The 17,101-nt window shown below is 39.2% G+C and overlaps 1 protein-coding gene across 1 annotated transcript in view; it reads left to right on the forward strand.

Annotated features, from left to right (window-relative positions):
* IQCM (IQ motif containing M) overlaps positions 1-17,101 on the forward strand; it is a 182,567-nt gene that overhangs the window by 31,997 nt on the left and 133,469 nt on the right. Inside the window, exon 5 of the mRNA XM_025198514.1 lies at positions 8,927-9,015. Coding sequence (XP_025054299.1) covers positions 8,927-9,015 — 89 coding nt within the window. The remainder of the gene's footprint in view (positions 1-8,926; positions 9,016-17,101) is intronic.

A 17,101-nucleotide genomic window follows, 5' to 3' on the forward strand; every position in this document is an offset into this window, starting at 1 on the left:
GCTTTTTCTAAGGGAGCATAATGCATTTATATGTATGCAGGATTCTTTCCCTCTTTTGTTTGCATTTTTCCTATGATGGAATAGAACCATGTGAGCACCTTGTGGGTAGATAGTGAGTGAGTTCTTTAATGAATAGAAAGTCATATATAATTATGGCAAACTCAAGTCAAGAAGTAAGGCATGGTTGGATAGTTAAAGAGAGGATTTCTTTGTCAGAGCCTTCACGAGCCTTCTTGAACTTTAAGATTGATATCTCAGGGAATATGCAGTACCAATCCAAGAAATAGATACCCTCATGGTAGATGGGAAGTCAGTCTTGGCATAAATAGGGAGGAGTGGAAAGAAGGAAAGGTGACAAAGCTCTATGAGGGGAATCTAGGGCAAGACAAATCCTAGGGTGGGACAGGAAGGGGAAGGAAAGAAAGAAGTATAAAGTAGAGAAAGAAAGCTGAGGGAGGTTGTAAACCCTAGATCACTGCCTATGCTACAGGTTTTTAAAACTTCCATCTTTGCTGGTGCTTTGCCGCTGGTGCTTTGCCACTGGTGCTAGCAGTTGGAGGGAGCTCACTGGAGGTAGCTTGTGGTGTTTTCACCACCATTTCTGTCACCCTGGAGCTGGATAAATCTAATACTGCTTTCACAATGCTCAGTCCTTGGTACCGTCATAACATTTTCTTTATTTGCATACGGTGGTTATGCACTGACAGACAATGGTAGGTTCTGTATTCTCTGCTCTGCAGTGGGGACTTATTTGTTTTCAAGAATGCTGCAAAAATAGAAGAGATGCTCACATACTTACCCTTTTTTTCCTTCACCTGGCCTTTTTTTAGAAAATAGAAGGTTTCATGAGAAATATTCCATTTTCCCAAGGTTTTCCTTTAAGTTTGGGACAACCTGTCAATACAAATGTTTATTGTTTACACCTCCTATTATTTTGTTTCCCTTTATAAGTAGTGCTCATGAAGATTGTTTTTTATTGAATAAGATAGAGAAGGGCAACCTCTTTCTAAACTTTTCTCTCTCAAATTTTCTGAGATTAAATTTTCCAGTTACATTTTCCACGCACATTTTCAAACAAAAATAACTTCCTTCTCAAAATCTTTGGAATAAATATATTTTAGCTTAATTTTTAAATGATATATTTTCCCCCAATTCTTCAGTCACCTTTGTAATAGCTTTATGTTCTCTTTCCCCACACCTTTTAGATGTTCATTCTTAAAATGTTTATACCTGTCCCCAGTCTGTACAGTTTATTTTCCTGAGTTTTTACATTTTACAATAGCAGCATGATTTTGCAGCAGAAGCTCTAGGTCAGATGTTTCAGGATTAATGAGAATTTTGGTATTCATTTCTCTGGGACCAAGATTTCACTTCTCTGTCTCATGTATCATACACTTCATGCTCCAACTCTGAATTGAGCTTTTGTAGGTAAGTTTTTGTAAAGTTTTTAATTCTTCACAAGTATCCAATGGTGGCTCCACTGTCTGGCTCAGGAGTCTTACTCAATACCATGCTTGCTGCATTAGAAAGGAACAGACACACTGACTTTGCTTGCCTTTCCTTTAAAAAAGAATTGCTTGTTATATCTATTTCTGGAACTTTGATTTATTAAATTAGTAGCTAAAAGCCATCAAAACCAGAAGAAGTTCAGGGTGCCAAGAATGTTGTTTTAAAGGACTATTATGTAGGAACTGAATTTCAATGTTGCCATCCAGGTTGAAGTCTCCACCCTCTAGTCCTGTCAGTTTTAATTGTGCTAGCTGAGCAAGAGTAGAGCAGGTGACTCACTGAACTTGATAGGATTGTAAAGACACTTCAAGATTTCGAATGTTCTGAAACAAAATACATCTATGATTGGGGTAGACATTTAACTTTCTTCTTAGCACATTAAGACTTTTACTTCAGTAAGTGCAAATGAATTTCTGATTTATATTCTGTTTTTTTCTGATGCCCTAGAATATGTTCTACATAAATAAACATAGCTTTGGGCCTGGATAGCAGGAATGAAGTATAACTTGCAGTTTCTTCAAAGCAGTTATCATTACTTGTCACGATTCTAATTGAATATTATGAATTATAAGAAGTCTTATGCGAGAGGCAAGGATTATCTTTTATCGGACCAATTATGTAGTTTGGATAAAGTTTTATGAAATGTGATTACAAAATATCTCACTTTTCTTTATCCAAAGAAAATGTAAAGTGAAGTCTCAGCTGTTTGCTATTTGAACTGACAGGAAAAGCCACATTACTTAAGTGAGGATTAATTTATTATAACTATAGAATGCATCCATTCAATTGCAGTATATACAGACTGAACTGGAACACAGAAATGTATTTCCTGTTTTATTGCATCTCATTTAATCAGAGTTTGTACTCAGTAGAGAGCATTGTAATAGTAAGTTGGATGTATACAAAGGATGTTTATTTCAAATATTTCATGCATGTAAATGTTTTAAACATGAGTTGGCAAAAACACTTTGCATAAAATGTGCCACAATGCAACTGCCTTCTTTAAACAAAACAAGGTTGTTCTGTTTGCCTGTTAAGTCAGCTTTAGCAGTTCTTAGAAATGTCATTTATTAAATGTCACGCTAATTACTTGTAATATCAACCCTGAAAAGCAAACCTTTGTGAGTGCACTTTCAGAAGCTTTACTCTTCTCTGTTCCCAGTCTGTCTGGTACATTTTTACTAGAGTAAACAGAATGATGGTTTCACTCATACAGTAAACCATTTGATAAAAAATTAAGGTTGTTTTCTATATTTAAGAATGCATTAAATGTTCTTTGATGACAGGAAATGCAGCATCTATTCTAATTGAAAAAATAAGAGGTTTTAAAGGAATAGCCTATTCTAATTAAAAAAGAGGTATTAAAAGAATAGCCCTCAGGTATGCCATCCGTTATCTCTCAATATCTCTGAAACTTGTTGGGCAGAGACTACCTCATGAGTTGAGGAGACAGTTTATTCCTCATGCCATTTGAATACTTAGTTTCTCTATGGAGACTGACAACAAAGGTACAATTAGTGCCAATTGAATAGCTGTTTCTGTAATGTGAACCATTATATATTTTGTTAGCTGTTTGGCACTTGGAGCGTATTACCAACAATAGCTGCAATCTTAAAACAGTAACTGATCTTTCCTTAAAAGGCAGAGATTGATACAGGGAGCCAACTTGCACCTTTGTTTTAGGTATCAAAACTCTTTATGTATGAAGATGGCTGCATCAGGCAGGAAAGATGGAACTGGAATGATGTCTTTAATTAAAAATTTAAATATAAACTAATTAAAGATTTCTATTACCTCTTGACCACAAATTGGCAGTGATTGGGGGTGAAAGTCCTACAGCATAAGGAGGCTCTGAGACAGCCTCAGTACAGATCTGTCTGAGCAACAGTATGACTATAGCACATACTAGCCTACCTGTGTTACTTAATAATTTATCTCTGAAGACATACCTCATATTAGTGGCTCAGGGTCCTATTAAATTATTTCCTTAAGTAAAGACAACGTAATGTTGATGATTCATTTTATATGGTGATAAGTCCTGGGTGGGATTGTAGAAGGATTTGTCTTGGAAAGTAGAGCTGTAAGTGAGGTACCACCTATAGGAAGTGGCTTCGGAGGAAGTTGAGAATAAATTACAAGGACTGAGGATGGAAACGAAAAAGGGATGTTGAGACAGGATTAATATTTTGCATTGCAATAGCACATAGAAGCCTCAACTGACATTAGAACTGCACTACATTAGTTTCTGTAGGCTATCTATTCTGACACACAAGTAAGTAAATACACCCAATTTTACAAATAGACAACCAAGGCAGCAAGAGCCAAATATTCATGACATTTAGGGTTCCACAATACAGACAGGTGCCTAATAGGATTTTCAGTGTCCTAGGGGCCTAACTCTCATTGATTTCAGTGGGATTTCAGAATCTAAGCTTTTGCAACTCTAAGTAGTCACCATGCCATATTAAAAATCTGATCCTAGGAAAGTGAATGAATGACTCGCTCAGTGTCACACAGGAATACAGCTGGGCAAAATAGTTTTTGGATAAATAGCTCATTCAGTGAAAAAGTTTTTTTTTTTTCAGTGCATTGCTGAAATCTGCAAATAGTTTTATTTTTTTTTCTTCTGAAATCGTGAGAATTATCTTGTTTTGGCATTTTTAAAATGGAATGTTTTGTCATTAAAAATGATACTTCATTCAGAAGTTTGCCCAAATTTAATTATAATAAAGAAGGAAAAGTGAAAAAAAACCCCAAAACCTGAAAACCACTTGAGATTATTTTTATTCAATTCTTTGGTTTGCTCAATGAAAATTAATTATGGAACTTGGATAACCTCAAACAGGGGCCATTGGCTTAGCCAGATGGCTACAGTATCTTTTTCAAATAAAATAACTGAAAAAAATGAAATGAATATCATTGTATATAATGTTAACATACCTTTTTCAAAGATGCATATAATGGATTTCAGATGAGATCCTAAATATGCTTGCAACTCAAATTAACAAAGAAACCTCAAGGACATCATAGATTTATAAATTACGATTACTTATTATGTATTCTTTACTACACTTGTTTGGCAATGCTTATAAAATATATATAAAGAGCCCTACTAAATACCTCAGTCACATGCAAAAGATTGGAATCCCTATATAAAACTGTTAGAGTTGTGCAGTTTTATTAAAAAAGAGGAAATTTTATAGAAAGAATAATATGGACAGTTAACTAAACCAGAAGTGCAACCTGCAGCTTCTCCGATGAACTTGATTCTTATTTACCATATTCTACAGTTGCAATAGACCTTAAAGGAGTTGCATATTACCATCACATTTACTCTAAGGACCTTTTATACTGCCAGAGAGGCTTATAGAGAACTGAGTATGAATATGAATCTGAACCAACATTTTTCCTGTTCAGTTAAAGTATACAATTTTAAATGAAATTTAAACAGTTCATATGAACCCCCCAACACTTAATTATTCAAACAATTAGGATTTAAATTGACAAATAGGATCCTCCCCCCTTTTAATTATACAGATAATCAAACTATGAACTGCTAATTCTATCTTCTGGCTCTTAATTGTTTGTAAGTACTCAAAGATTAAAACTGAATGTCCAATTAAAAAAGACATTAAACTGTTGTAAGAGTTTATAAAAAGATAACACAAGTTTTGAATTAAATGGTCATTGGGGAGGAGAATACTGCTAGGAACTGTGGTTTTAAAATGACTTTTCCCACCTTTTTATTGCATTGTACAAAAGTAGGTTCCTCAGGATTTTGCATCAACCTTCAATTTTGCGTTAGAACAAGGAAGGAAATGAAACAGCTCAGATCAATGAAGCGATCTCCTACAATGAAGAGATCAGCACACCAAAATTAAAAGATCAATGGGAACTGGGAGGAGAAGTTTTTGTTTTGGGCCTAATCCTTCTCAACAGGTGGCACAGAATGTGGATAGGGAAAAGCAAAATTATACTCCAAAGCAAGCGGCATAGTGGTTGGCATAAGAATAATGGGTAAGGACAATTTCTTCTATTTTTGTTATGCTGAGATGTAATGCACTGGCTCCAGCACTCCACCACTTGGGGCATTTTCTTTTTTCTTCTCCCCACTGATCTCCTTATGTTATTACCAATATTTATTATGTCATCAGACAGCAGTATAGTTTCTGCGTAATAGAAAAAATGTGGGTCCTGGCTGTACGAGTATGCAACCTAAACAGAATCTTGCAAAGCACCTTGACTTCTGTGACTATCAAGAACAAATGTACATGTTTCCAGTTGCTCTAGTGACTGAGTAACTTACAATCTTTTTCATATGTTTTCTCATTTTATACATAAGAAACTAATGCAAAGAGAAACTGAGAGTAAAATTATCTGAAGTACCTAATTGATTTAGAGTCTTAAATCCCTATTTTTTAGATCTGTTTCATGATGGTCTATACCATGAGAGGCAGACCTTGGAGGGATGGAATAGGCCTGAGCCAGAAGTTTGCTAATGGAGTTGCTCTGGTCTCATCCCCAGTGGTTGCTCTCTGCCTGACAGAGACCAAGGGCTTGAGAGTAGAGTTTGAGGATGAGCCAGGAGTAGCTCCTACCTGGTTACCATCAGGCCTGAGAGTGGCTGCTGGGGATGAACTTTCAGCTCAGGAGCTTGCTCAGCTCAGCTGGGCTAGCCAGTTTTGACCTTCCTAGGATCCACCCTGACACACCATAGTGAAATGCAGCCTTAGTTAAGTAAGGCGTCAGAATGGGATCCACAAAATGCAGCATACAGAGCAGTTATGTGCTTACACTAGCCAATAGGAAACATGGCTGTCAGTGCTGTATCTTAAATCCTATGCCTCTCTAGGGGCATTTGTACATGACAAGGGGGTTTAATTCTCCCTGAAATGAAGTAGTATTTTTTTTGTTTTGTTTTTTTTTTAAACACTTCAATTTAGGGCTAAGTAAACCCCTGTGTCATGTACACTTGAGTTGGAACCCAATCCTTCCCTGCCTCTCCAGTGGCGGGAAGGGAAAAGAGAGCTGCTGGGGTGGGGGAAGGGGAGGGAAATGGTGCTTCCCCCCCTGGCAGTGGCAGCCTCCTTCCCACAGGCACCTGGTTTGGGCAGTCCCAGGGAGCACCACAGCCATGGAGGCAAGCACCGGGCCCCCGTGTAACTCAGGCAGGCAGGTAGGCTCCGGGGTGGGGGGATAAATGGGGGAGAAAGATCAAGATCATTGTTTTTGGTTTTTTTTCCCTTCTGTGGAGCCTGCTTTTCCAGGCTGCTGCTGGGCTGCCTGCACGGTCTGCCTGCACAGCCCCTGAGCCTCATGGAGCCTGGTGCTTCCCTTCATGGTTGTAGGGTAGGAAACTAAAATGCACAATATGCCACCGAATGTGCAAACAGCAATGCCATTAAAGCGGTGCAAAAGGCATTTAACCTGCTTTAAATTGTCATCTACAAATGCCATAGGGGTTCAGTTCTTTACTTAGTGGTACACCAAGTGGTGCCACTCCACTCTGTGTTCACCTCATGGAACCTTCTCCTGAAGCTATATACTTCAGACCAGTTTGTCAAAAACAGAGCAGAAGTCACTGTTCTCAAATGTGGTCTAAAAAGTTGTCCCTCTCTTACCCAGTAGTTTAGCACTCAACAGGATGTGGGAGATGCACACTCAAGTTCCTTCTTTCCTTGAGGGATTTCAAACTTGCATCTCATCAAAGGATGCCCTGAATACTGGGATAGAGAGTTATTCTCATCCTTCTGCTTCCATTCAGTAAATCCTGAATCTACTCACTCAAAGTGGAGCAGTTACACTGGGGGGCAGGGGTCGGGAGGAGGAGTAGAGAAGGCATCTCCCTCTCCACTAATATAACCTATAGCCTAGTGGGCATAGATAACTCTATAACCTAATATAGAGATTGGCAACCTATGGCCTATAGGTCTGTAGAACCATTGGATCTGGCCTGCAAGACATGGGGCTTCATTGGCAATCAGTGGAGGGGGCTTCAGCTGCCAGTGCTCTCATTATGCCACCACAGAGACAAGTAGTGGCAGTGACTGGGTCACAGCACCCACCCATCTCTAACCCATGTGGTTCATTCCTACCTGGAGCTGGAAAATGTTGCCTACTTCTGATCTAATGGACACTTGAATGGGCATGGGTGAGTCTCTTTCCACAAGGGCTGCTGCTGTACTACATTAAACACTCTTTGGGCAAAATACACAGTCTTTAGAGTGGTTACTGGAGACCCTTCCCAGTAAGTGTGCTGAACAGTAGGCCACAGAGTCAAGCTGACTTTTGTGTGATCTCTCTCTGGAGATCTGACTCTTGAATATTCGTCTCCTAAGTAAAACCATTTCAAAAAGAGAGGTAGAGAGTGCTCCCCCCCCGAATAGCTGATAGCCTGGTGGGTGGGGTGGTCTCCCAGAAGGTGGAAGATGCGGGTATGACTCTCCCTAGGCAGAGGGAATGGAACCCACGTCTTCCACATTATGGGTACAGTGTTGTGTCTCAGAATAGCCTGTCTTAGGAAAGCATGAGCGTGGTGCTGGGGTATGTGTTCAAGGCTCTTCTAAGCCATCTGTGCTGCCTAATTTGCAGGCTTGGTTGCATGCTTTAGTAAGTAGTGTGAGCAGTTTGTGCTTTGTTTCTCGGCAGCAGTCCCAGACTTGGCAGGAAAGCTTGTATAGATACGACCTAATTTTCTGAGTAGGAGCAAGGGGCAGGGCTTACTTCCTTGGAGTTGGTCCTGGGCAAGGCAGGGGGCAGTACAGACATATTGTAAGTGATTTAAAGAAGAGGGTGATGAGAATGACCCAGGGTGTTGGAACTGGGAAAGACCAGGTTTCTTTACCTTAGCTAGGAGACAAATAAGAAGGGACACACATTTATTAAATAATGGAATGTTATAGAGGAAGGTAGAATGGGAATTCCTGTGCTACCTATCCCATATCATCATGAAATTTAAGCGTGAGAAATTGAAAATTATTAAAAGGAAATGCTTTTAACACAACTAGTAATTAAAACTGTGAAGTTCATTACTGCCTGAAATCATTCAGGCCAAGAAATTAACAAGCTTCAGAAAAAGGTTTGGATAGTTCCATAGAGAGCAAAAATGGCTAGAGATGTCATAGTTTACTACAACAAAGAATTATAAAAAAAAATATTAAGTCTTGTGCTTTGGGACTTAAGTGCTCTGTAGTTACTTAACATCAAGAAGAGACCTGCTTAGGGAACACCTGCTTACTGTGGTACTCTTACACCTTTCTCTGGAACATCTGGTACTGCTGGAGATAGGATTGTGAATTAAGCAGATTATGGGCAGGTCTTCTGTACTAGAGAAAGCTATTCTGAATTTGGCATACTCAATTTGGTGAACAGTACTAAAATAACATGCTCTTCTAAACTTTTCTGATCTTTCTACCAGGCAAAATGTGCCAAGACTGGAGAGGGGTGATATCACAGAAACCTTTAGATGTGCAAGAGAAGTTAAAGATGCCACAAATACATCAAATGGTATGTAAATCTATTTCCAATTGATAAATAACAAATTACTACTACATTCGACATTCTACGAGAGTGAGGAAAATGATAATATTGAATTCTATTTTTGAACGGTGAGTTCCTATAGTACATACAATACTGTCTTCTAAAGAGCACTTCTCTTTTAAGGCACTTCATTTAGAAGGCTATATTACCCATCTCTAACGATATCAATACCTTTCATAAACTTCTTTGTGCCTGAAAGTGGCAGGGGGGAGGAGACTTAGATTTTTCCTAAAGCAGTTTAGCATGTTAAAGGTCTTCTGTACACTACATTTTTAAACTGCAACAGTTATATGTTACTTATCACCTGGTAATACCACTTACTTACATTGCTTATCTAGAGAAGCCAAACTTTGGGAGAAGGTGGGGGAAGTATGCAGGTCTATTTCTAGCTATATTTTTTCATATTTTAAATTACTCCAATCAGTTTGTTTAGCCAAAGTTTTTCTTATATCATACTTTCCACAATAGGATTGTTCCCTCTAGGTTAAAAAACAGTTATTGTTTCATCCAGTCCTGTGAAATACAATCTTTCAATGTGACAATAACATTTCAAATTTTGTAGATAATAAAAAGACATTTAGACATTAAACAGTAAAAACTATGTTGCACTCTGAAGGTTGATGTTTCCTCCATTTACTACAGACTGAAGGAACGTCTGGTATTTTTATTATTTCTAAGCTAAAATGGTTTTGAGTTACAGTATATTACAGGTTATTTGAAGTACTGTTTAAAGTGGTGAGAATCGCTGGAAGTAACTTCAACAATTGCAATTTTTCCTTCAACTTTAGATCTGAATATGACCTTCCCCATAATAAAATCTTTGTTTTTACTTAAATGTATCAGCTTGTCTGAAAATTTGCATGAAGACTGAAAGTCTTGCAGAAAGAAAAGAGAAAGCATTTTTTTCTTTAAATGTTTCTTTTGTTCTTGAAAGTAAACCACTTTTCATAAAGAAGAAAATGAAAGAAGGGGAGAACTTGATAACTTAAATTGATTTGGACAGGAGTCTTGATAGTCACAGTTGAAATCCTAACAACTCTGCAATTAAGGGATGTTATCACTAAAAGCCCTTTTTAGTGTGTTTCATTTATGAGCCACCATTAGGTAGATACAGTCAAACAATTGTGTGTAACCCTTTGAAAACATTTTCAATCCAGTCTTTGTATGAAGAACCACTTTCCCTACTGGCTTTTTTCAGTTAAAATTGTACCTTGTTTTAAGAGTCAGTTAATTCTCAGATACATGGGAAAATAAGATATAAGACTGGAATGTACCAACTCAGAAAGCAGGTCAAGACTTTGCTATCCCAGGCAACCATATCTTTAAACGAAGTCATAAACTCACAAAACACTATCCTAGGTATTTTGCTCTCATTACTTATTCCTGAAGCTCAGTCCTCTGATGGACAGATATCTTTTTCAAGTTTTCAGTATACATTTATTCATGACTTGTTTATACCCATATGTGCTTGTGCCAACATTACCATTCAGCTTCTCCCTCCCTGGTACTTACCTGATGCAATCAATTCTTCTTTGTCTTGCTAGGCAGCAAGCCAAAACAAGCCAAACTCTATACAGTCTCTCTGTGTCATTGCTGAGAAGCATGCCCAACTTGCTGTCCCATTCCCTGCCTTCCAAATCCTAGAAATAAGATAGGCTTAAAGTGGCCCTGAGTATGAAACAGGATGAATGCCTGAGACAGCATCTGAAAGTGGTGCTCAGGTAGGTTCTGAAGTGGATCTATTGTCTCATTTCAAGGATTAGGCACCTACCGAGCAAAAGCAAGTGGGCAGAATGTGCTTTCTGATGGCAGTCCTGCCTAAAGCACTGAGGTAGTGCAGACAAACCCTTCATCCCTTCTCACAAATTTAGTAGACCTTTTCTGCACATTTCAGCCTGCTTACATCTTTTTTTTTTAACAAAGGTAGTCAGATTGTACAAAGGATTCTAGAAGAGGTCTTAACAGTGGCTTTTAGAAAGGTGCTAATATTGTCTGTTTCTACTGGGAAAATCTCACCTTATATACTTTCCAGAGAAACAATTGCCTTTTTATGGCTGCATTATTTGGTGGTGCATCATAGTCATCCTGTGATTGACTAGTGTACCGAGACCTTCTTCTCACTATCATTTCCAACCACTGAGTTCCAGCTAATAGTAGATTTCTTGGTTTTAATTTTTCAGTGCATGACTTTGTACAATTAAACTTCATCCCATTTCCATTACTCTAGTCCTCAGTGTCATCCAATTATTACTGTAAAATATTTTGATACTCCTCTATTTTAATGATACTTCTCAACTGTCAGTCATCACTGACTTTCATTGGCATATTCTTACTTGTTATGCTCAGGTCCTTAATGAAAATATTTATTAAGACTGTTCACAAGACTGATTCCTGGGGCACACTGCTAGCAACTTCTCTCTATCCTTGTCAACACAACTCATTGTAGGCTCTTCTTTACCACATTAGAATTAGTGAAAAACTACAACTAGAGAATGGACTTCATTTGAAGCTAGGTCATTTTCATAGATGTAATAGATTTCATAGACATTAAGGGCTGGAAGGGACCTCATGAGATCATCGAGTCCAGCCCCTGCCCCTCCCCCCCGCCATAGGTAGGAAGTCAGCTGGGATAAAGTGATCCCAGCAAGAAAAATATCCAGACATTTTTTGAAAGAGTCTAGAATATGTGCTTCCACCACCTCTGGGCGGTGTCTGTTCCAGACCCTCGACACACGCACTGTAAAGAACTTTTTCCTTATGTCTAGTTTAAATCAGCCTTCCTGGAGTTTGTGGCTGTTAGACCTTGTTATCCCTTGGGGAGCTCTGGTGAACAGCTGTTCCCCCAGGTCCTGATGTACCCCTCTTATGTAATTGTAGGCTGCCACCAAGTCACCCCTGAGCATTCTTTTTTCCAAACTGAAGAGTCCTAAATCCCTCAGCCTCTACTTGTATGGCCTGGCCTCCAGGCATGGGATCATATGAATGGCTCTCCTCTGGACTCTCTCAAGCTTTTCCACATCCATTCTGAAGTGGGGGCCTAAAACTGGATGCAGTCCTCCAGCCGTGGCCTCACCAAGGCTGAGTAAAGCGGGAGGATGACGTCCCTGGTTTTGCTTGAGATGCATTGGTACATGCACACCAGAATTTGGTTCGCTTTGCCAACCACAGCATCGCATTGGTGACTCCTATTCATCTTGTGGTTAATCAGGATCCTCAAGTCTCTTTCGGTCGTGGTGATAGCAAGTGTAGCACTGCTAAACTTGTAAGTGTGTTGAGGGTTCTTCCTACCAAGATGGAACACCTTACACTTCTCAACATTGAAGGCCATCTAGTTTTGGTCAGCCCACCTTAAGAGCGTGTCTAAGTCGGCCTGTACCCCAGCCTGTCCTGCAGTCTGACTGCCCTCCCTCATAATTTGGTGTAATCTGTGAGCTTTGCCAGTTTGCATCTGACTTCCGACTCCAGATCATTAATGAAGATGTTAAAGAGCATCTGTGCAAGTACTGAGCCCTTTTGATATGGGATTATTACAAAGTTATATTTTCACAATATTTAAGATAAACCATGGAGCATATACACATGGATATGACAAAGTATTCAAGTGTTTTTGAATATCTGTGTGTGTATATATATATATATATATACTAATGAAGCCATTTTGGGTTGCCTTGCTCATGTTAATATTCTCAAATGTTGTGTTTTCCAAGTGACCTCTTAAAAGTTTTCTAATTGCTAATAAGTGTCCAGTGTTATTTATCATGTTCAAAACTGTGTTAATAAATGTGATGACTAAAGCTTTCTTGGAAAAAGTCCATAGAAAATGACATGAAATTTGAAACTTAATTTACAGCATGGAGTAGCTGCATTTACACATGATGCTTGTGCTGGTTGGGAATTTTTTGACTAAACATTTTTGTTGGAAAATATTGATTACTTGCAACTGGTTGGTTTTTTTTTTTTTTTTAAGGTATTGGTTTCACTGCAATATTTGCCAGAAAGATTTTTTTTTTTTTAGGTTTAGGATGACATCAAGGAAAAGAGAGAATGTGAACCACTGTCTAAGTAGTACAGTGATTAGAAAATTAGTTGTTGCTGTGAAAAGCCCAGTTTCTTTCTCTGCTCTGAGTCATACATGGCTTGTACCTGTGTGATAGAATTGCTACTATTTTCAGAAAAAAAATCTAACAGCTCCATTTCCTTCCCCATAAGAATAAAATAAAATTTGAGAGCTTTAGTATTTGTCGTGAAATGGAATTTTTGCTTTTCAGACAGACCTTGTTGATATCAAATGGTCTGCCTGAGTAGAGCAGGGCTACCTGAGCTCAGTTCAGTTTACAAGCTGTCTTGGGTGGGAAAAAACTTTTTAAATTGTTTGCAGTTATTTTTGTGGGAAATAATTGCTAACTGTGATTTTTTTTTTTTAATGCTGGTTCAGTTCTCTGTGTAGAATTTAAATGTCCAGGTTCCAAATAAATTAGTCTTTAAGCAAAGTGTGCTTAGTTTTTGGCACCATCACTTGCATGAAAGCCAGGTACAGTACCTAATCTATTTAAAAGGAAAATTAGTTTGCATGAAAGTGTTCAGGGTAGGGGGTGTAACAATTGAAAAACAAGCCTTTGTTAACGAACATGTCCGCATAAAAAGAAAACCAACTTATTCGATATTTTCAGGTCCCGATGTTTTTATTTAATGAGAGAAATGCACCAGAGATAAATATAGAATATGTGTTTTGATAAAACAATGAACATATACAGCAAATGCCTGTACCCTTGCTAACAGTGAGACACACCACTGCTGTTTGTTTCAAGAGGCTTTAGTGTATTCTATGGAACAGTCACAGAAACAAAAAAGTTAAATGAGTTCATTAAACTTTAAAATACACTTGATAAATTATTTCACTACAGGGGATGTGAGAAAGCTGGAGCATAGATTGTAAAGCTGGAAGGGACCTTGGCAGATCATCCGGTCTGTCCCCCTGCACCAAGCAGGAAAGATAATGGGCTCAGGTGACCCCAGGAAGGTGACTGTCTAGTCTCCTCTTGATGATTTCCAGGGTAGGTGATTGCATCACCTCTGGAGGGAGCTTATTTCACAGTCTGGACACCCTGACTGTGAAGAAGTTTTTCCTAATGATGACCCTGAATCGATCTCCCAGGAGTTTGTGGCCATTACTCCTGGTTTTTTCCCTTGGGTGCCCTTCCCTCAGCCTTTCCTCATATAGCTTGACTTTTAAGACTCTGATCATATGGGTGGCTCTTCTTTGGACTGTCTCATGCTTGTCCATGTCCTTGTTAAAGTGTGGTGCCCAGAACTGGACACAGTACTCCAGCTGCGGTCTCACCAGTGCTGAGTAGAGCGGAAGAATCACCTCCTTGGCTTTGCTGGAGATGCATCGATTGATGCATGCCGGAGTATTATTTGCCCTACTGGCTACAGCATTGCACTGCTGGCTCATATTCATACTGTGGTATATTGTTACCCCCAGGTCCCTTTCATTCATGGTGCTAGTCAGTTTGGTGCTGCCAAGCCTGTAGTTGTGTTGGGGGTTGCTTGTCCCGAGGTGGAGCACTTGACATTTCTTGACATTGAACTTCATCAGATTCTGATCTGCCCAACTTGCTAGCCTGTCTAGGTCCACCTGTATCTGTAGCCTATCTTCAAGTGTGACCACATTTCCCCATAACTTGGTGTTGTCCCTGAACTTGGCCAGTGAGCTCTTCACCCCCACATCCAAATTGTTAATAAAGATGTTGAAAAGTACTGGCTGAGCACCAATACCTGCGGGACACTGCTTCCCACATCTCACCAGGATGACACAGATTCGTTTGCTACGACTTTCTGGGTTCTATCCCACAGCCAGTTTTTCACCCATCTGACTGTCTTGGGGTTAATCCCACAATCCTCCAATTTTCTCACAGGATATTGTGGGATACTAGATCAAAGGACTTTTGGAAATCAAGGTATACAATGTCAACCTGCTCTCTTGTGTTCAGGTGGCGAGTTACCCGGTCATAGAAGGAGATGAGTTTGGTAAGGCAAGACCTGCCCGCGACAAAGCCATTTTGGCTATCATTTAGAATCTTGCCTTCTGCTACCTTATCGCAGGTAGACTACTTGATGAACTTTTCTAGGATTTTCGCTGGGATGGAAGTTAGGCTGACTGGCCTATAGTTACCTGGGTCCTCCCTCCTGTCCTTGTGGGTGGGCACAACACTGGCCCTCTTCCAGTCCTCAGGGACTTCTCCAGAGTGCCATGAGTTGTGGAACAGTTTCGCCAGGGGTTCCACAATGACTTCAGTCAGCTCCTTCAGCACTCTCAGATGGAGATCATCTTGTCCTGCTGACTTGTATACATCTAATTTTTTTAATTGGTCATATACCAGTTCTATGGCAATAGTAAGAAGGTGATTATTCCTACTGTGCTCATCCTGTACTTTGCCTGGCATGGTTTTCCACTTAGTCCGGTGAAAGACTGAGGTGAAGTAGTCATTCAGGAGTTCAGCTTTCTCCTGGGTGCTGGTAACTAGCTCTCCTGAGTTGTTGAGCAATGGCCCCACACTCTCATTTGTTTTCCTCCTGTTCCCTATATACTTAAGAAGGACTTCTTGTTGTCCTTGATTCCCATTGCTAATTTAAGTTTGGTTGCCGCTTTTGCCTATCTTATCTGTTCCCTGCAAATGTGGGCCGTCATGGAATAGTCCTCCTTGGGGCTTGCCAAATATATAACAGATTATAGCATAAATAACAGATTATAGGCAAATTATAGCATGGCCATATGCTATTATTTTGGATTATCTATTTGTCTTTAAATAGGATATAGTTTTGTTGGTTAAAGAGTTTTGTTGATTTCCTACATTTCAGATTTCAATGGGATTATTTCCATTAGTTATGAAAGGAAAAGATAGCTTTTTAAATCTAATGCTGCACTTGTAGTTATGTACAAATAGTGACTTATCCATGCTAGCACTATGGTTCAAGGCTGGTGAGCAGTAGAGCTGTCTCAGATAAGGTAGCCCATGGTTTTGAGTTTGCCATTTTAAAAAGTGTGATATTCTCATATGAATAAAATTTAAGACATTCTTTCCAACTCTATCCTTTCTCAGTCATCATCAAGTAGTTCAATTCTATCTCTAGTTGACCAGTGATGCCACTCTTATATTTTCATAAATTTTCAAACAAGCACCTTGTGCTTTGTCTCCTATCCCTCACGTTTGCAGGGTACTCCCCCTAAATATCTCCAAAGCTACCTCATTCTCTTCCTTCAAACCCCTTCCTAATTCTTCTTTGCCATGACGGCTAGATAAAACTTCCAGTCCTCTGGTTGCTGGTGTGCTGTGATGGTTGTCTACGATGCTGACCAACATAGTTATTATTTTCTGGTACTCCCTCATTTGTCTATATCCATTCCTGTCTCTCATTTTACATGCAGTTTATAAGCTCCCTGAGAGAAGGACTGCCTTCTTCTGTTGTGTTAATACTGAAATTGGTACAATGTGGATATGGTCCAAGACTAGAGCTCCTAGTTGCTATGTAATGCAGAAATTAAATAAAAAGAATCCGAGGGAAAAATTGTATGACCACACTGCTAGTAGTACGGTAATTAAGTTGAACTTCTGTATTTATTCTACTCCATTCACCACTTTAGGTCTTTCATGCTATTCTCAGTCAAATTTCGTAGAGTCTGAAAAGTTGTCTCATTTTAGTCTCAAAGTGTATTTTTAAAGGGTTCAGTGCAAAACTAGTTAAAACTTTTTGTGCTATGTGAGAAAAAAATTCCTTCCCCTCTCCTCTCCTCAAGTACTCAGTCCATGCAGATATTTTGATCATTTGATAGAGGTATTTTGACAGAGGTGTAACTTAAAATTTTGGTGCTCTGGGTGGCTCAGAGGTGGGGGTGGGGAAAGGAAGGCTATGCAGAGGCTATTTTGGTGAAAGCTGTGGTAAAGGTTGCTGCTTTCTCAGCACAAGATTTCTGAACCTGAGCTGAGGTGGTGGGGGCTAAAAGCTAAAACTGTTCTCTTATCTACTTACAATAAAAAGGTTAAAATTCCTG

This window comes from Alligator sinensis, unplaced genomic scaffold (genome assembly GCF_000455745.1).
Source record: "Alligator sinensis unplaced genomic scaffold, ASM45574v1 scaffold169_1, whole genome shotgun sequence".
Taxonomy (NCBI): domain Eukaryota; kingdom Metazoa; phylum Chordata; order Crocodylia; family Alligatoridae; genus Alligator; species Alligator sinensis.